Raw genomic sequence first — 19807 nt, 5'->3', positions numbered from 1 at the left:
CAAAAAGTTCTACTTTGGTTTCATCTGACCACATGACATTCTCCCAATCCTCTGCTGTATCATCCATGTGCTCTCTGGCAAACTTCAGACAGGCCTGGACATGCACTGGCTTCAGCAGCGGAACACGTCTGGCACTGCGGGATTTGATTCCCTGCCGTTGTAGTGTGTTACTGATGGTGACCTTTGTTACTTTGGTCCCAGCTCTCTGCAGGTCATTCACCAGGTCCCCCCGTGTGGTTCTGGGATCTTTGCTCACCGTTCTCATGATCATTTTGACCCCACGGGATGAGATCTTGCGTGGAGCCCCAGATCGAGGGAGATTATCAGTGGTCTTGTATGTCTTCCATTTTCTGATGATTGCTCCCACAGTTGATTTTTTCACACCAAGCTGCTTGCCTATTGTAGAGTCACTCTTCCCAGTCTGGTGCAGGTCTACAATACTTTTCCTGGTGTCCTTCGAAAGCTCTTTGGTCTTGGCCATGGCGGAGTTTGGAGTCTGACTGTTTGAGGCTGTGGACAGGTGTCTTTTATACAGATGATGAGTTCAAACAGGTGCCATTCATACAGGTAACGAGTGGGGGACAGAAAACCTTCTTACAGAAGACGTTACAGGTCTGTGAGAGCCAGAGATTTTCCTTGTTTGAGGTGACCAAATACTTATTTTCCACCCTGATTTACGAATAAATTCTTTACAAATCCTACCATGTGGATTCATGGATATTTTTTTCACATTCTGTCTCTCACAGTTGAAGTGTACCTCTGGTGCAAATTACTGACCTCTGTCATCATTTTAAGTGGGGGAACTTGCACAATCGGTGGCTGACTAAATACTTTTTTGCCCCACTGTATGTTTTTAAATAAAACTGAATGCACATGGTCCACCAGGGTGTGTAAGCTCCTGATACAGACCTGCTGTGTTGCCATAGTAATAGGCTCGAGCAGGGACTGGTAGAGGACACTGTGCTGGCTGCTGTGGGAGTCCGAGTACACTGTGGAGCCCATGCCACTGTCAAGTGTGCTGTCTGCTGCAGAGACACATAAATCATCCACTCATAAAAAAGTCAAAGATTAGGCTTGTGCTTCGGGGTAGATGAGAACAGAATCTCTTACATGTTACTGAGGTGGCACTGGCTGTGAGGTTATGCAGCCTGTTGTACTGGTCTGCCTCTGGCTCTTCTGGTTCCAGCACAAGGGGCTGCCCTACATGTGGCACCCCAGCAGAGATGCCCTGAGATGGTGTCATCTGGGTGCTGTGTCCTCCTTCACCCTGATTCTCTGCAGCCGCTGCAGACACTGTGCGCTCTCGTCTCCATTTGATCAGTGCCACACGGTCCCTGATCGACTTTCCCACGGTCTTAGCATCACTCTCATGGAAGAAGCCAGACTCCACCTGACAGAGAAAAGGGAAGAGCATGACTTCCAGGATATTTTTAGCAGTGAGCCATGTGAGGGAAGAGAGGGTGCATATAAAAAGGGGAGTGCACGAGGCAAAAAGAAGGAGCAAGAAAAGGAAGGAAGAGAAAATCTATTTTAAGGGGATCAGAGCAGTGGGGAAACGTTTCCTTTGTCTGCTGCTTGGCTCACTCTTCACAACAGAACTGTCTGGTCTGTTACATCAAAACGTCCGTCTTTCGCTCCAGTGTTTACATGTGATGTACAAACAAATGCAAAAATGTTGTGCTATGTACTGCACTGTTTCGAAGGAAGTTTCATCAGGAAAATTTCTCCACGTTATTCTCGCTAAAGGTATGACATCTGCAGTTTTACTGTGTGCTACCCTTATTTTCCTCTCAAAGTCTGTCTTCGGCTGAAGAAAGGCTTACAATGACAATGTTTACATTCCCTACCTGAAGATAACCCAATACACTTTCTCCAATACCCCTATTAGGGCACTTTTTCTATGGTGTAAAAGAATGTTAGACAAGTGACAAAACAAGAGTTTGAGTAATGAAAATCATAGCTCCCACAATGAGAACTGTCCATTTTTTTCTGGATCTTGTTTTTATTGCTGGGCCTGTGGAAACCTTATCTGATTGCGTTCACTTGAGAAAACTATGTAAACAAAAAGAAAAGAATAGTACTATATTCCTGGAAGTTATCAATCTTAGCAATCTGCACTATATAAAACCAAACACTAGAAGACAATAAGCCTCTAAGAAATGCAAAGCATAAAAGTGTGGTGTCAAAAAAATAAAACGACAAAGAAATAGAAACCATTTCTAGTACTCAACATTCAGATTTAACATTTCCATGTATGAAAAGAATTCTGTAATGTATAGCTAAAACCATTTACTCACCATTTCTTGTGCGACAACCTCAGGGACCTCCTTCTCCAGGTCAAATGTAAACTCAATGGCCCCACTCTCCTTGTATTTCCCTTTTAACTTCTTGGGGTCCTCCACCCACAGTTTGAGAGCTATTGAGGACTTTTTTCCATCATCCTCCTCAGCTAGCTCCACCCTCACACCTGTGTCCTCGGCAAAAAAAGCGTGATTCAACAGATCTTTGATCGTGTACCTGGAAGCAGAAAAAGAAAAGCTCTGACTCCAGTGGAAAGATGTTCAAGATACAGTAAAGTTAACAGTGACACAGAGCCATTCATGGTCACATATTACTTGTGCTTCCCAGATCACCAATCACTGAACCTAATCATGATTCATTAAAAAATAAATAAATAAACAAACAAAAAAAGCCACAAGAAACTAATTAAACGTTATTTGCCCCAATGTACACGAACTAATTATGTAACAGAATTGAAAGACACCCCGCAGATATGGATAGAAACTGCAGTGCTGCTGAGAGCCCAGCTGTCAGTGCCACAGCAATGAAATGGGGGAGGTGAGACAAGGCATGAAAGACGAGAGGGCACCTTGTGGGCCCTGTTGGCTGGACGCTGGACATCGCCGGGCACAGTCACTCACCGTTCCTCTTTCTTTTGGCAGATGCACTCTCCAATGATCTCCTTGATTTCAGGATCCATGACCTTGTTGTAGCTGGCTGGCTTTACTCCCTGAGCAAAGGGAAATATAAGCAAAACATTGTGGATATGTCATGAAAGGATGTCATGTTGATGACAAAACATAACAAAAGAGAAAAAAAATGAACACATGAATGGAAATTTCTTTTTTGTGATGCTCCACCCAAATCTTATCTTCTAAGTATCACACACTCGCTCTCTGAAAAGAGAGCCGAAAGTACCACAGCAGTGGTCAGTTTGAATTCATGTCATGTCCCACAAAGCATAAAAACATCCAAAGGAAGCCTCACAAAAACTCCAGCAGCATAGTAAATTTCTTAAAAGTACAGCTCAAAGCACAAAAACCAACTCGTTCTCATACAAAGGCTTTGAATGTTCCAATTCAAAGACTGCGGCACCCACGGTGTGGGACGGAGAGATTTCGCAGGTCTTTCCTCCCCACTGCTGTCAGACTCCACAACAAAGACTTTAACTGAACAAACACACACATCCACACATGTGCAATAACACTAAGTGCAATAATCTTTTCTGGCATCGTTGTATTTTTACTCAGTTGTATATAGCATTCGTATTCTATTTTTATCTTATTGTATATTTTTATTCTATTTTATTCTACTGTATATAGTATATTATTTTATTCTATTCTGTACAGCTGTGTACTGTATTTATTCTTATTGTATTCTAATTTTTGCGTCATAACTTTTGCACTGTCCACTTCCTGCTGTGACAAAACAAATTTCCCACGTGTGGGACTAATAAAGGTTATCTTATCTTATCTTATCTTATCTTATTTACACATGTTAGAGCAGCCAGATGTTGTTTTGTAAACTACTATTACAGTCAGTTGGTCTAAATTCGGCTGTTTTGACTGTGCAGACGGTCCTGAGTTGTCACAGCTGGTGTGGTTTAACAATATATTTGATGCCCAATAGATTTTGAGCAGTTCTTCTAAAAATGGATGAATTCTGTCTTTTCTTAACATAACACTTCTATTTAGTTTCTTACAGGTATAATCTACCCAGTTATTTTTTTAATTGTGCAGCCAGACTATATAAAACGTGTGATATAATTAACTGGAGAAAATAAAGTTTCTGCATCAAAATAAACTAGATGTAAAGTATATGCATATATCTGGATTAATATTCCACCAATTATTCAGCTGGATGTTGTATCTCTTCAGGGAGTACACACAATGTATAATGCTATTAGGGTTTCTCTTTGATCAGCCTTCTATTAACATCCCACTGTGGAAGGCACATTCATATGAATACAATGCAAAAAATAGCAACTATAGAGAGCTGCACTGATGCTCCCTAACCATTAATATAGGTTGAGAGATTTCTTTAACAGCTACTAACAGGTGAAAGAGTCTGTTTTTTTCAGCTCCAACCCTGCCAAGTTTTAAAAGTGAAAAAACAAAACAATCAGTATTCAAAGCACTATGCTTTGCTAGCAAAGGAAGATGTACAGAAATACAGCCTTTAGGCTTCATCCAGAAAACAAAAGAAACTTGGACCCCCTGAGTGACACCATATGGCTGATTAGACTCTTCAACCAAGAAATTCAACACTGAGGAATCATCTACCTGAAAATGGTGCTGATTTTGTACTCTGAGAAATTCTCTGGACTTATTATCTGAAATGGCAAAATAAACATCCCAACCTTGCTATGCCATGTTCACAAAGCATGACACTGAATTATTAATACATTAAAGAAGTCACTTTCTTGCTGAACATTTTAGAAACCAAGTTTTACAGAGAAAACTTGGTAAATGAATATATGGAAAAGTCTTAGTATATGAAACTATCAACTTCTTAATTTTAATAAACAGTACATTTATCACCTTAAAGGTTTTGCATTTAATACTGGTGACAGTTGATGAGCAATTAGTTCAGCCTCTTTTTGCCTGTATATCATCTTTTATTCCAAGCATATAGTCATTATGGTTCATCATATTTCTATTAGGGCTACTTAACATTCATTCATTAATGTTTAAATACTGGACAGATCTCTAGGTTTCTGTTAAAATCCCTGAGTGTAAGCCCATTTTTGACAAGTCATTATCTTAATCTTAATTTAACATTAAATATTTAGAAGTTCAATTTGTATGCATAATTAGAGCTCTGAGAAATTTTGACCAAAGTATGTTTTCCATGAACAGGTGATTTTGGTGGAAACATATTAATGTAAATGTAAAACACCATGCTGTGTGACCAGTTCCAGTGTACTGCATAACTGTAGCATCCCTGGTTTGATTCCAGCTGAAGGTCTTTGTTGCATGCTATAAGCCCTCTCTGCCCCTCTCCCTCTCCTTCACAGTCAGGCATCCAAAATAAATGCAAGAATTAAAAAAAAAATAATAATTGCACAGCATGACTCACACTGGTAACTTTGCGGTAGATTTGAGCAGCATTCTGACACTCAGAATAGGGATATTCAGAGGTGGCCATTTCTAGCATACACATGCCAAAGGCATAGACATCCACAGCCTCGTCATAGTGTTCCTCATACATCTCTGGGGCCATGAACTCTGGAGTGCCTGCAGGAGCAGATGGAGAGAACAAGAGAGCCCAGTTGACAAATGACTAATACTTCTTACTGTAAAAACCACAAATCTGTCAAGTCACATGTTAAAAGTCTCCTACCTATGACACTCTTAGCAAAAGAAGCTGCCTTGAGTGTTGCCAGACCTAAATCCCCTATCTTTACTGAACCTGTAGGTCCAGTAATAAAGATGTTGTCACATTTAAGATCTCTGTGGATGATGGGAGGCGTCCTGGTGTGGAGAAAGTGGAGGCCTTTAAGGATCTGTCTACACCAGCTCCTTAACACTTTGGGCTTCATTACCTTGAAACGCTTTAGATAGCTGCATGAAGGAAAGGGAAACCTATTAGACCATAATTAAATGAGCAGCAAATTAAAAACAACTGCCTACATCCATACTCACGTTTTTAGCGTTCCTGACGTCATGAGCTCTGTTACTAAAACAATGCACTTCTTTCCTTTAAGCGGTGACTCCCAGAAGTCGTAGAAACGGACAATGTTGGGATGCTGGAGGCCTTTCAACATTTCTGCTTCCTCTTTAAAGCGCTGACGTTCCATTTTAGAAAGCTTACGATCCTATAGGAAACAACAGATGAAGAAATGATGACTATCAAGCCCCTAAAAATAACTGTAAAACATATTTGCTTCACAAAAACTACCAGATGGAAGAGCATCCCATCATTCCTCCACATTTTAAATTCATGCTTCTAGTATGCTTTTGATAGTGGGAAATACGGAGTAGTTGAGGTGGAGGTTAGTGTCAGTCTCTGAGACATATACACATCTCTAATTAGACCATATGTGCGTCAAAGCACACACGTCACAAGTGTACGTGTGTGGGAACATTCAGATGAGTGTCTTTTTCAATCAGTAAGAACATTCTGCGAAATCTTTTGTTTGTAAATACATTTTTAGATGTAATATGATCAGATGTGACCTCTTACTTGCTAGCTTTGATTTGTCCAGGAACACTGAGGACGTGTAAAGAGAAAGAGGGGTGACAAAGCACAGCCGCTCCTGGGAGAATGAACCAAGGCATTAACATCGTCACACCCTCAAAATGCTATGGCTAAAGGTTATGTGTCATCGATCTCTGCCATCTTTCACTCGCTTTCTCACTCTCTCACCCTCTTAGTCCCCTCCCCCCACATCTGCAATCTATCTCCTTTTCTGCACCCCGACCACTCCCTTTTTCATCCCCGAGATCCCCCACAAACACAAAAAGCATCTTCTGTAGCTACTCTCTCACCATTTCTCAGTTCCTAGTCTGGCAGCACCATGCTGTATCTAGTGCAAGGTTGTGGTTTCTTTCCTGTGATTTTTTTTTTTTTGTCTTCTTTTTTTTTACTGCCACTACATCAACGACTTATATAACACACATACACACAGTGAGCTGTGTCTAGCAGCAAGACCCCACCCATCACAGAAACCGACGACACTGATGGTGGAATGCAGTGAAAACAACCTAGCGGGATTTAATCTATTCAATTATTCACCCAAAGTCAACTTCCTTCTTAGATGAAACTGCAATTAGAAAATGAGCATGAATAACCAGAAAAATTAACAACATTGTGATTCAATGTGTTGAGGAGTGGATTGATGTGATGGATAAGGCTTGCATGTATAAGAATGTGGCATGTCAGGTTTTTTTGTGTAAGTGTGTATGGTGGTGATGGTGGTGGTGAGGGGTGTGGGGATTTTCACTGCACTCTTCTGAAGTCCCATGAATAATTCAGTTCTGCAGAGAACTCTTTCTACTGAAGCAAGCTGAGCAATGAAAGGCTTGGGCTGGCTAAGTTGGGCTGGGTTATCCCCATGTGCTGTTTGTTGCACAGGAGCACCACATGGTCTGAAGCTTACCTGAAACATAGGTCTAAAAAAGAGCAACAAAGAGGAATGAGGAAGACTGCTTAAAGCTTGAGTGCTGCAGCTTTCTTTCCTTTAGGCAATTCCCCCCCTCCTCTCCCCAGATTACTTCCTTTACTGCTCCCTTGCTTTCTTGATCTCATCTTTCAGGAAACCTGCTGCTTTTTTCAAATAAGCCCCAATTCAGAGTGTTCCCCAAGCTCCAGTCACACTCCCCGCATCACCCCCTACATTTGCACCCTCACTTGTCTTTCCCTCTTAGCAGACACTGGGGTTTCTGCATAATTCAGAAGCCACATGCAGGCTGAGAGGCGTGGTTCACTGCGTCGAGAGTTATGTGCACTTATATGCTTTTGCGCACTGAGAGAATGGAAGAATGTCACTTTGAAAATCAATTTCCTCATAGCTACTGTGAGGTCTTTAACAAGTGTGACTCATTACGCTACATTTGCTGCACTACAAACAGACCATTTATTGTTTGTGTGCATGTATGTGCATGTAATCTTATCACACCTGTGCTTCATAGCAGAGCAGGTAACTGCTTGAGTGAGGTCAAACACACAAACTGAAAGCTACAGCAGGCAGCAAGGGCAGAAAAATAGATAGTGACATTATCAGGAAGGAATCTTTAAACCTGTTCTCTACAATGCTGCCATCCACTATATCTGTATGCTCACCTCTGTTAATTCCACAGCTCGGCTAGCTCATACAGCGACACAGAATATCAGAATGAGAAAGCAAACCACTGGGTTTTTTGGTGTTGGAAGAATCAAGTAATGGATTAAAATATTAGATCCAGGAACTCTGCAAGCTTATCATAGTATATAAATGCAGTGTCAAAATCATATTCTTGACCTAATGTCACATTAAGTAGGAATAGCATACTCCTATTGTTTCATTTCATTCATTCATTTCATTTATTTATTCATTTTCAGGCACAACAAATACCTATATTGAACATAAAATACACAAAACAAATTGTGAAGGGATTGCCATCAGTCCAGCTACTTTACCTGAGGATTTAAGGATAATTATAACAAAGCTGTAAGAGTTACACTTCCTAATGAAAGGAGCTTACTGATTGTATATAAAGGGCTTTAGCCTTCTCCCTGAAGGCTACTGACATAATCAGACATACTTACATTTTTTTGTGGATCATGACATGAACATTCCCTTCGTCTGGATTTAAATTACACCGATGCAACGAATGCTACCCAAAATTACAGTATGTACTAGCATCAGGTATGACTCCAATTGTACCATTTTACATGATCCCAGATCTCACTACATGAAAAATTAATCCCCCATCTCTGATAAAAGATTCAATTCACAATCCATCTGAAAGCATAGAACAATGCTAAGGTTGTGAAGTGGCACATGGACTGAGTGGCTAATGAGTGGCTGCTGACAAATGTAGTTCACACACAGCTCCGTTCTGTCTGAAGAAATCTTATGACTGTAATTTTTTATAGACACCAATTCGTCTATTTTAGTTTGTCACAGTTTCCCCCAATGAGACAAAGTCTACAAGTTCTTACCTAATATACAAATATCTGAACTTACTGAACCAGTGAGATACGCATCCTAGAGGATAAATGTATTAGGAGAGAAACAGGTTTATGCATTAGTCCTGATTATGCCAGCCAAATTACAAATTGTCTGGCTGTTTCTTTGCCACTACAACTTAGCGTTCCTAATTACTATTTCTGCTTTACCTAATTAACTTGGCCTCATCTTGATCCTTCGTTAACAAGGAGCAGATTAGCAACACTGGGACTCCATAGCCACAGTGTTATTGGGATTTGTATTCAAACAACTTGTCAACAAATTGTAATATAAAAAAGGACAGCAGAACTCATATTTACTGTCACATGTTTTTGTCAATAAATGAAGATAAAGAAATATTTTACATGAATATAAGTTATTTGTAAAATCCAGTAAAACTTGACTAGCATGCATACCCCAATATGCAGAAATCCCACAGCAAATAGGCCTTAGTATAGAATTTAAATGCCGCATTGAAAAGCTCAGGTTCAGTTTCGCTCACAATGATAATGTGACGCATTAACAATCAATACAGGTCATATTCCTTTAACCATAGCTACAGAACTACCTCCTTACTGCCACATCTTATTCAGTTCATGCAGACATTTCAACAAAAAATGTTTGGACTCAAGGGAAACAAACCCTGGTTGCCAGGCTGAGGCGGTATGATAATTTACTTGGAAACCCTTTCCACCCATCCTTAATAACAGATGACTACTGCAGTGCTTCCAATGCTGTAACAAAAGCTGGTGCAGGGTGAGCCATGAGCCAGCAGACTGCCCGCAGCTGAATTGTGTCCCATCAGTCATGACTGCAGGAGGCTTTGACCGGCAGCTGTGCCAGCTACCATTATCCCTGTATTCATTGTTATACACCTGCCATACAACCATGGTAAACCCAGGCAGAGTAAAATGGCATACCCGGCATTCAGGGTGGCCCAGTATAATGTTTTGAATAAGAAAAGGCTGGTGAAATATCTGAAAAGCATTCTGAAAGAGACAAATGTATGCTTCACCTAGCCTTGGGAGGGAGGAGTCAAAGAGGCAGAACAACATTCAAGATGAGAAGCCACTCCGATACTGTGGCAGAAAACAACAATCAGACTATGCCCAAATGATTACTTTGCTGTTTGGGCATCAAAAGTGTGAGCTAAGAAAACAGAAGGGGAGAGACAAGCAGAAACTATGCAAAATAAAAGCATCACAGACACACTGAGAACAGAAGAAAAACAGAACATAAGATACTAAATGAAATAAATGAATTGGGTGCTGATCATATTAAGAGCACTTGTGATTGTTGCTTGGATGTTTATGTGTATGAGTGTGACTAGCTGATTGTGACCAGCAGTTAGCCAAAGCAGATTAAAGCATAGAAACCTCCTATAAAGCTTTTTTCTGTGAAAACGCGTAGGCTGAAAAGGAAGTGGTTTTTTTGGACACAAAGAAAAACATTTTACTAATACTCACTTATCTACTCAAGAGATCAACAGTTGTGTATGAAAATAGTTGAATGATTTTCAACATTACCAATGTCTAAGAAATCAAATACACATAAATATTGGGGTATATTCTTCATTACGACAGTCTTGAAAGTGATGCCTATTTTACAATTTAACAAAGTTGAGATCACTAGAAACAGACGGTTTAACAAAAAGAATCATCCGGTTGCAAAAGTCTATATTTTTTTTAAAGCAATGGACATAGAAGTTTGCAGTAAATTTTAAATACCTGGCTTAATATAAAATTTTATATACAGAACTTTCAAAATCCACAAGTGGTTAATGTGCCCCTCTCCAGTTGCACGAAATCAGATGTGATATATATATATATATATATATATATATATATATATATATATATATATATATATATATATATATATATATATATATATATATATATAAAATATTCCATATGTAATCGTGTATATATACAGATAGATATAATTACATTATTTATTATTAGATTTAAGCCAAGTAGATGTTATTTCATTCATTTCTAATCTGCTTTAACTGGTAACATTTTTAGCAGCATTAGCCTGTGTGTCCAGCCAATCCAACCCAAGGTACGACAGCTGGTGGTGACACTTTCAATACACTGACCCCAAACACTGATACTTAACGGTAACACGGTCACTCAGACCCATTGTAAAAACCATGGAGGAGCTGACAGAGTGGCTACAAATAGCTGCAGTGCTATGATACACCGGGTGGCAAATTTTACCCATCTGCTCTGAACTTCAGACAAATTCACAAATGTGTTCAGTGTCCATGTAAATGACTAAAGCCTACTGTAGCCAGTGTGGACCGGTGCAAGCCAGAAAGTGAGAGTGCGGAGGGTGGACAGGCTTCCACATGTCCTGCATCGTACAGACCACTGATGATGAGGGTTGGCACTGAGATAAGGACAAGAGCAATGATTTGTCGAGTAGAGCTGCCCTGATTTGAACTGGGTGGCCTGGCTAAACTCCCTGGTTTGACAATTTTAGAATCTGCTGCAGTGTTTGGAGCCACAGAGCCCCTTAGACAGCCTTTATTCGGCATAATACCCTGAGCCAGACTAAACAAGTAAAATACCAGGAAGAAGGATTCCTACATTGTTTAATCAAAGAATTAGAAACTTCTTATAGCAAAGACAACAATCACATATTCAGTTTATCAGCACATTTAAAGATTTATAAATGAAATAAGCTCCCAGCATAAATGTTAATAGCAGTTTACAGTAATAGTAACTTAAGATGGAAGTGCTACAGTGAGCCCATTTGTTTTTTAGTCATTACATAAACAGCTTAGTAACGCAGAGGCCAACTAGAGTGAAGTAACCCTTGTCTTCATACCACAAAGCCTAAGCAGGAGGCCTTAACAGGATACAGAGGTGCTCCAGGTTTGTTCATACAAATAACCTTCTTGAATTCCAAAAGGGATTACTAGTCCTAATGAGCTGTTGTGACACTTTCTATTGTTGGGGGGGAGGAAAGAGAGCGGTCAAAGGCCATTTAGCTAAATGTCCTAACGTAAGGTGCTGCTCTGAAAGCTGCTTAGAGAATCCCTGTACGAAATGTTAAGGCAATACTACAGCGGAGGTACTAGCACAGCAAGTCAGATACAATATATATAGACCACAAGATAAAAACTGTGAAGACTGCAGCATAGCAACGTGTGTCAGCTTTAATAAAAGTCTAGCCAATGTGGCATTTAAGTCAAAACAAGGCTGCATACAAGAGGTCTGATAGCCACCCCTGTAACTGATAGACCGTTTTAGGCAAACCCTAATGTGTAGCTTCCATTACTGGTCAATTAACTAATTAATCAGTTGAAAATTGCTCTGCAGCTCCCTGATAAACAAATTTGAGTCTGCTTCGAACAGTTATAACATCAGTGCATGTTTCAGTGTGGGATATTTTATAAGATCAATAAAAAAAAAGAGGTATGGACCACAATATTGAACTGCAATGTGCTGAACAATACCGCAAACCTAAGGCTTTAAATCGACAAAATATCACATCTCACAGGAATTATAACTGATATGATTCTGGTTTTCTTAATTTTATCCACCTGTGTATAATGTAGCATTTTATAGTAAAAATATTAAAAATACTGCAACTGTCTCTTTAACCAAATGTTTGCTTAAATCACAGTAAAGAAGTTTTCCCAATTTTTTTAATCTAACTGAAAACATTCAAAACATTGTGTATGTCTGTGTATGTATGTGCTCCCCATTATCCCTCCTAAACATTAAGATAAAAAATTATTTATTCCTTTGCAGCTTTTCCTTTCAGACGATGTGGGACAAAGACCATGAATAAACCAACATACAAGGTGAGAGTTTTTGGGTAAGCATCATTTTACCAGTTAAGACATGCTGTGGATTTACAATTCTTTCTAAAGCCGTTTCATCAATAGAGTACATACACTTCAGGCCTAGGCTATGTTCATAATGATAAGTGATGGTTACTAGATCCAATTATGTTGCAACTTGAACCATAGAGTGACCAGCACACTGATTCAGCCATACAGCAAACACATTCAGATGCTCTCAAATGAATGGAAATGACTTAAATGAAAACAACACCAACAACAAAAAGACTGTACAAGAGACAACTATCACACCTGCAGCATGCAACTATACCACACGTCACACCAGTAGGCATATCTGTCTTTGCCATTGCTTTTCAGTTGACTTGGTGACGTGGGAATTCAGATGTGATGAAAGATGGGGGAACGGATAAGGCACTGCCACAGTGAATGGCTCTCCATGCTGCCCAGGGCCTCTCAATGCCAGATGGGCTGTAAACAATGACCCATTTGGGCATCTCCAACTTTGTTTACCTTTTTTTCATCTGTGCAGACAAGGAGAAGATGTGTTATTACACATGTTAATCCAGAGAGAAAGCGTGGTATCATCTTGTCAGATGAGAGTGCAATCTAAATCTATGATTACAGTGAAATCCAGCATTTGGAGTGAAGAAACAGATCTAGTGAGTAAGCTGCTGGGTTTGTTTGGTTCAAGAAATCCCCAATCTTCAGCAAAGACAGGCGGCCTGATAACACTGCCATGGCATCATTGCCAACTCTGCAGTCACAAGCTGAAAAAAGAGATTTAATCTACAAAATAGCTCACTGCCAAATACCTGAGAAGTCTGCAAAAGGTCAGAAGTAAACTGTCTGCAAGTGTGCACACAGCATTCAACACTAAGATAAAAATCAATACACTGAGCCACAAGTGGTGGAAAGAAAAAGTTTCCAAAGTTTAGAAAAATTCCAGAGAGCAATAATGATTAAGACAAAGTAAAAAGAATCACAGGATGTGTTTCTTCTCAACAATGAAAGGACTGAAAACAGGCATCCTTCTCTCACATTAACATCCTTGCATGAGCCAGGGCCATCTGTGATATGCCAGCAGCCTGGCACAGAAACAGAGATGTGGGGGAGATGGGCATGAACAGGAAGGGGCAGGGCTAAGGGAGAGAGACGAGGGAGGAAGAGAGCAAAAACAAACACGAGACCAGATTAAAATTTCTAGGGAGGAAAGCCATGTGACCACGGGAAGGCGAGAATACAGTGGAAAATCAAGAGTGATATCTCATGTTTCTCTGTCTTCCATGGGGGTATCTCCTGTTTTCCACAACAGTTTGCTTGGAACGGCAAAGCTGGCATCATACACATGCCACACGTAAGATTTTACCCCCATGTTGTTTACTCTGACCTACTTCAGATGCAAGCTTAAGACTTGCTGAAACCTGCACTTTATTATTTTGTTGAATATGACCAAAAAGATCTTGTGTGATTGTGGGCAGGAGAGCTCTGAGTCTGTGCAGCGATTTTTACCATGCTATCTCAGGGTAATAGTATGAAGCAAGCTCAACACAGCTAAGCCCTCTTTGCATTGGATGGCTTGGAAAAACCAAGAAAGGCTAGAAAGATAATGGATATAATGGTGGTTATAAACTGTCTTTAACCACGTTTTCCACGTGCTCGCATAAAAGACACTCACAAAACGAACAAATTGATTGGTGCCACAAAAAGGGTAAGAGAGGAATCCATCCATCCATCCATTCATTTTTTTTCCCACTTATGTAATTCAGGGTTGCAGGGGGTTCTATCCCATGGGCCAAAAGATAACGTATACCCTGGGCAAGTTGTCTGTCTATCACAGGGTGCAAGACAAGAATGATGGCAGAGAATTTATTAATGGCATAGTTTTTCTATCATATTTATCTTATCCAGAGCATGCCCATTGCTGGTGTTAACTTCTAACATAAAAGCTGCTCATTAGAACGTCATACATTTAAACATGAAACACATGAAGTACATTTGCACTTTCAGTGACAGATACCTGGAAATTACTTTGACTACTTTGAATGATTCATTTTACAGAATGAATATACTCTGTGATTTTCTGTAAATACCAACAGAATAAAACATGTTATTATCTGTGTTCTATTAGCTGTAATACCTGCAGTATAAAACAGGCTTAGTAACAAATACAGACCGAGAAGAGAAACAATTTTATGCGCTTTTACAGCTGATATAGACGATTCACTGCAGTCTTCAGACACATGTTGCTGTTCAGAGAAAAAAAAGAAATCACAGCTGGAATCAGAATAGAATAAATTCAAAACATTTTAAAAAACAACTGTTGAGGTTTTCTGCAAAATAGCTCAGCTTCCTGAAAGTACCAGCAATCCCACTTAATGGTGTATCATAGAGATGCTGGAAGAGACTGATCTGCCTGTACAATTGTGCTTCCAGCCTGTATGTGCTGACCATCCTGGTTATATATATATATGTGTATATATATATATATATATATATATATATATATATATATATATATATATATATATATATATATATATATATATTTATTTATTTTTTTTTTTTTTTTTAAAGCAAGCTGTATAGTAAGCCAAAACAAGACCAAAGAACCCTGCACAAGAGCAATCATAACATCAGTTTTGGCACTGGCTGCTGTGCACAAAGAAGAAAACAGCTTGCATGCACCACCTGTGAGATGTGCAGTATATATATTACTATGGTGATCGAGTCAGGTTCAAAGAGCTCCACCTTGAAAAGTCTGCCTTTAGGCTCAATATACACTACGATCCTATTGATCTCACTTCTTAGTTCATCTCTCCAGTGATTTCATCCTGATTACAGCTTGACAGACAATAACATTGAGGATGTTGATAAAGCCTACTGAAGCTACTCCTTCTACTTTCTTTAGGAGTAAAGAATCTCATTTCCCGTACTACAGTCTGCAGATTATTACAAATGCCCATAATTAAGAAGTGTGCTGTTGGTCTAACTGCACAATGCAGCAACTCTAAACTTAAAATTGAATTCAGACATTGTGTAATATAGCAGTGTAAATACACACTGAAACATCCAGAATGACAGATTAAACAATGTTCAAGTAACTTTTCCACAAAAACTTCAAGCTTCTCAAATGTAACTTTTAATATGTTTGCTTGGCCCTTTAAAAAATAAATGAAACACCTTAGAATTTAGACAGGACAAGATATCTGAAATGTCAATTAATCCAATTCTGTTTTATAGTCACTCAATCTATAAAACATCAGAGAAGGAAATTAATTGTCTTATATTTTGTATTCTGTGACCAACAGCAAAAAATCCAGAGTAAAAATCATTTGGGAATGTGTAATTATGCACAATAAATAGCTTCAACTGACTCATTAATCAATAAACGGCTGCAGATTAATTCTTCAGATATCACTAAGGAGGCAAGGAAACTCCTTTGTAAGACATTTAATGATTCAAATGGCCAATAAAGAAAATAAATGGATAATAATTACCTAAACTGCATCTGCTATGACAGTTTAACAACACGTGAAAGAGTTCTGCCTGTTATTTTGTTTATCCAACAGTACCTAATGGAAGACCTTCAGCTCAAAGCTACAACAGTATATATGAGATGACTACATGATCACTTGAATCATGATTAACATCCATTGTCAACTGTCCACTAGAGGGAGTTTTAATCTGTCTTTAGGGAAAAATAAAATAAGAGTACATAGATCCCTCTTCCACATTCTCCATCCACTGGACTGAACTACAGCTTTGCGTTGTCCAGTTGAGGAAAGCTCGGGGCTGCTTCCTGCTGTCAGCGTGCATGATATCATCATCCAAATGAGGCCTTCGAGTCTCAGTGTGTCTTTGCATGCTCAACAATGGCATTCTATCTTTAAAGTCCTTTTATGTGATGCTATGTGTCACTGCGCTGTAATGCTAAAGTCAGACAAAACAGGTTTAATTCCTGCCAGTGGATGAAGTGGTTTGCATTCTTTCATCTTGCACAGTACTGACGCAGCATGTTTTCAGTACCCTAGGCAAAGTATTCACTGAGGCCACTGACTGCCACAAGGCTCCCAGCAGGCTATGGGGCAGGTTCAGCTGCTTCCTGTCTGCTCACCTCCTGTTACACAGAGGGTGCGATGCAGGGAGTAGCACCACTAATAACATGCAGACACACTGCTGGTAGAGAGCGAACCGGCATCTCCTGCACTGTCCACTTCAATGATTGAGCTGAGTGTCATCATGCAATCAGCTGGCCAAACTGCCATGGAAAATGAAGGCTGTCTGAGCACACACAATGTAAAATAAATCCTTTACAAAATTATCTAAATAGGGAGAAAAAATAACAAATCACAGGACATGTTTTTGTACTTTGAGGGGGCCAGTCATGCTAACTATAGTCCCCCTTAAGCCTCCTGGGAGAGGGAGAGAGAATAATCCTTGTTGCAGTCTCAGAAGGACGGAAATAATTAGTTAATACCTTTGCACAGTCTAAGCTTGTGATTTCCTTGTGTCTATGTAACGCAAGAAAATGAACTCCCCTTGTGCATTTGCGAAACTGTCGATCGCCATACTTCAGCGATGGTATGTTCCTCCATGTCATGTCTACAGCTACTGCTTGTCAATCAGTCTTCCAGTGTAAACCATTTAAAATTTAGTGGTGACCAATTTGCAACTCAGCATACTCCTTCATGAGACTAGAGGCTGATTGACAGCTCCCTGAAGACATCTCCATTACACTATCATGATGAGTGAGAACACAGAGGAGAAAAGATAGAGGGCTTCCTGTGGGAGTCAGGCATTCTTCCACTAATATTAATCACGCATATATTTATCGTAGAGGGAAAAATGTGAAGACACTTTTAGATAGCTCTGGTCAGCATCCATCTCATGGATTAAAAATGTGACAAATAAGCCTTTTTTTCACAGATATGAAAAAGATAATTGTGCCTTGTCTGTAACTGCTGCATACACAACGAATTGGTGTCACAGAAATTTTGTTAATGAGATGAGACAATTTTACTGCCTTACCTGCAGCTCACACCAGGCCACCTCCACCCAGGTCTCAGTATCCAGGCCTTTGTAGACTGTCTTGAAGGAACCTCTCCCCAGCTCTATGTCAAATTTAAGGAACCTTCCCCCTGGAGACGTGGAGACTGCCTTCATCTCTGCCTCCTCCTCATTCTCCTCACTGGCTGCCTTGACAGCAGCTTTACCACCATCACTGCATGTAACATTTAGCGCGTCTCCACCTTTCTCCTTGTCCTCATCGGCGCTGGCGCTCTCTGTTGCACTGTCTTTAAGCCCACCTTGACTTTCAGTGCTGGATCCCTCCTGTATCCCACAGCTGGTCCCCCTTGACCTGTCCACAATTGTTCGCAGGTTAATGTTTAGGATCTTACTCCTGTTATTACATTCAGGTGCTTCAAAGGCCTGCTCATCTGTGTCTGAAAACCATAAACTTCTCCTGATGAATCTCTGATGCACAATCCTCTGATAACTGGAGGAAGGATATGCGCTGGGGTCACTCCCACCTCTCACTACAGAGTCCACAAGACTGACGGGTCCATCACCCATGGCCTCGCGCACATTTTTGCCCGGTTCACACTGAGACTTGGTTACAGGCGAATTTCTCAGGTCTTGATGGTCCCCGGAGCCTGATTTAGACTCCGGCTCCATGGTGACTTAAAAGTTCAGTCGCTTTGGTTTCCAGGTCATTCGTGCCATCACGGGTAGACTTTCCAACACGCAGATCGACAGATGAATACCTGCAGCGCCCACTCGGTGACGCAGTTTGCCGGGAGAGGCCCTTAACAACACTGGGATGGATGACATAGACAAGATTTTATCCGCTAATAATAATAATAATAATAATAATAATAATAATAATAATAATAATAAAAGAACCTGCAAAAGAAATACGATATGCCCCAGTTATACATTATTGCTAAAGCTATCGATGGGCGTTAAGCATGGTAATAATCACTGAGGTGAAGTTAGCTGCTGTCAGTAAGAGGGGGTTGACAAAAAGACAAGCCCAGGAGTTAAAGCATTGCTTCCAGAAGCCATCGTCGTCCAGGTGACCGAGAAACTAGCAAGCTGGCTTCGGCGACATAAGTTTGGCAACTAGCTAGCACTAAATTCCCCCCAGTATACCCACAATATTATCTTACGTTCAAATACTGACATTAAAAAAATAAGGCACGACTTACCTTGTTCAAAAAAGGGGCATAAAAAACACCCTCGAGTATAACTGACGCTAGTGACACACAGCAGAGACAAACCTGCCAGGTCCAGTAGCAGCACTCAAAAAAAATCCTCGCCAACGTTAGCCGACTGTCCACGACAAAAGGTGGACTTCAAAAACGCCCTATCTGCATATTATCTCCATTTTCAAGCACAGGAGCCGCCCCAGCGACCGCAAACAAATTCGGGCTTTCTTAACTGAACACATACCACATGCTGACAAGAAATAACTGACGAATTTCTTGTATTTATCTCCTTTTAAGTCCCCGCATCCCTCTCTTCGGTTGCAGCTCCCGATGCGACTCTCCCCACTGTTTCTTCTTCTTCGCTGCCGCGTAAGTAAATAGCACACACGGGTCGCTTTAAGACTCGGGGTTTTTTTATTTTTCCTGTAGTCCCCTCGGTAGTTAACTTAAACCAACAGCTGTTTGCGCTTGTCATCGCCTTCCACCATTTGGTTAGTGCACCGGTGAGGTACACCAAATGTGTTTCCCATTCAGTTCGCTTGGCTCCACGCCCCTGGTGAGGACTATAGAAGGGAGGAGGGTGGAGGTGGGGGGAATGGTCCATCCAATCATACGGCACTCTGGGACGCCACAGAAAGCCTACTCATCATATTGTGTGCTGTCCAACAGACAGAGTGACACGGGGTGACACAAAGGCTGATTAGAGTCAGTGCAAGTAAATTACACAGCAATTGAAAACATAAATAAATAATTTCTCACACCCTTTGCAGACTCAGTCACGTGTCTTAACTCCCGAGCCTGCTGTTGAAACAACATTTTTCCATTATCACTGCTGTTGTGTCACTATAA

The 19807-nt window shown here is 40.3% G+C and overlaps 1 protein-coding gene across 8 annotated transcripts in view; it reads right to left on the bottom strand.

Moving 5' to 3' along the window:
- LOC146550849 (serine/threonine-protein kinase WNK2) overlaps positions 1-19557 on the bottom strand; it is a 42635-nt gene extending 23078 nt beyond the window's left edge. For 2 of the 8 annotated variants that reach the window (XM_085260726.1, XM_085260727.1), the window contains exons 1-9: positions 18959-19553; positions 17778-18565; positions 5925-6097; positions 5623-5843; positions 5359-5516; positions 2922-3010; positions 2298-2517; positions 1111-1390; positions 910-1025 (exon numbers count right to left, since the gene is read on the bottom strand). In XM_085260726.1, the coding sequence (XP_085116852.1) occupies positions 910-1025; positions 1111-1390; positions 2298-2517; positions 2922-3010; positions 5359-5516; positions 5623-5843; positions 5925-6097; positions 17778-18425 (1905 nt within the window). In that variant the 5' untranslated portion in view covers positions 18426-18565; positions 18959-19553. Of the gene's footprint in view, positions 1-909; positions 1026-1110; positions 1391-2297; positions 2518-2921; positions 3011-5358; positions 5517-5622; positions 5844-5924; positions 6098-17777; positions 18566-18958 lie in introns of all 8 variants that reach the window. The other 6 variants (XM_085260728.1, XM_085260730.1, XM_085260729.1 and 3 more) reach the window with 5 other exon arrangements.
- Between the last annotated feature and the right edge of the window lie 250 nt (positions 19558-19807).

The sequence above is a fragment of the Mchenga conophoros genome, linkage group LG20, assembly GCF_057382185.1.
Source record: "Mchenga conophoros isolate Kocher_MC1m ecotype Shallow Benthic linkage group LG20, M_conophoros_male_GT1.1, whole genome shotgun sequence".
NCBI classification, from domain to species: Eukaryota; Metazoa; Chordata; class Actinopteri; order Cichliformes; family Cichlidae; genus Mchenga; species Mchenga conophoros.
This window is presented reverse-complemented; position numbering and strand designations above follow the sequence as displayed.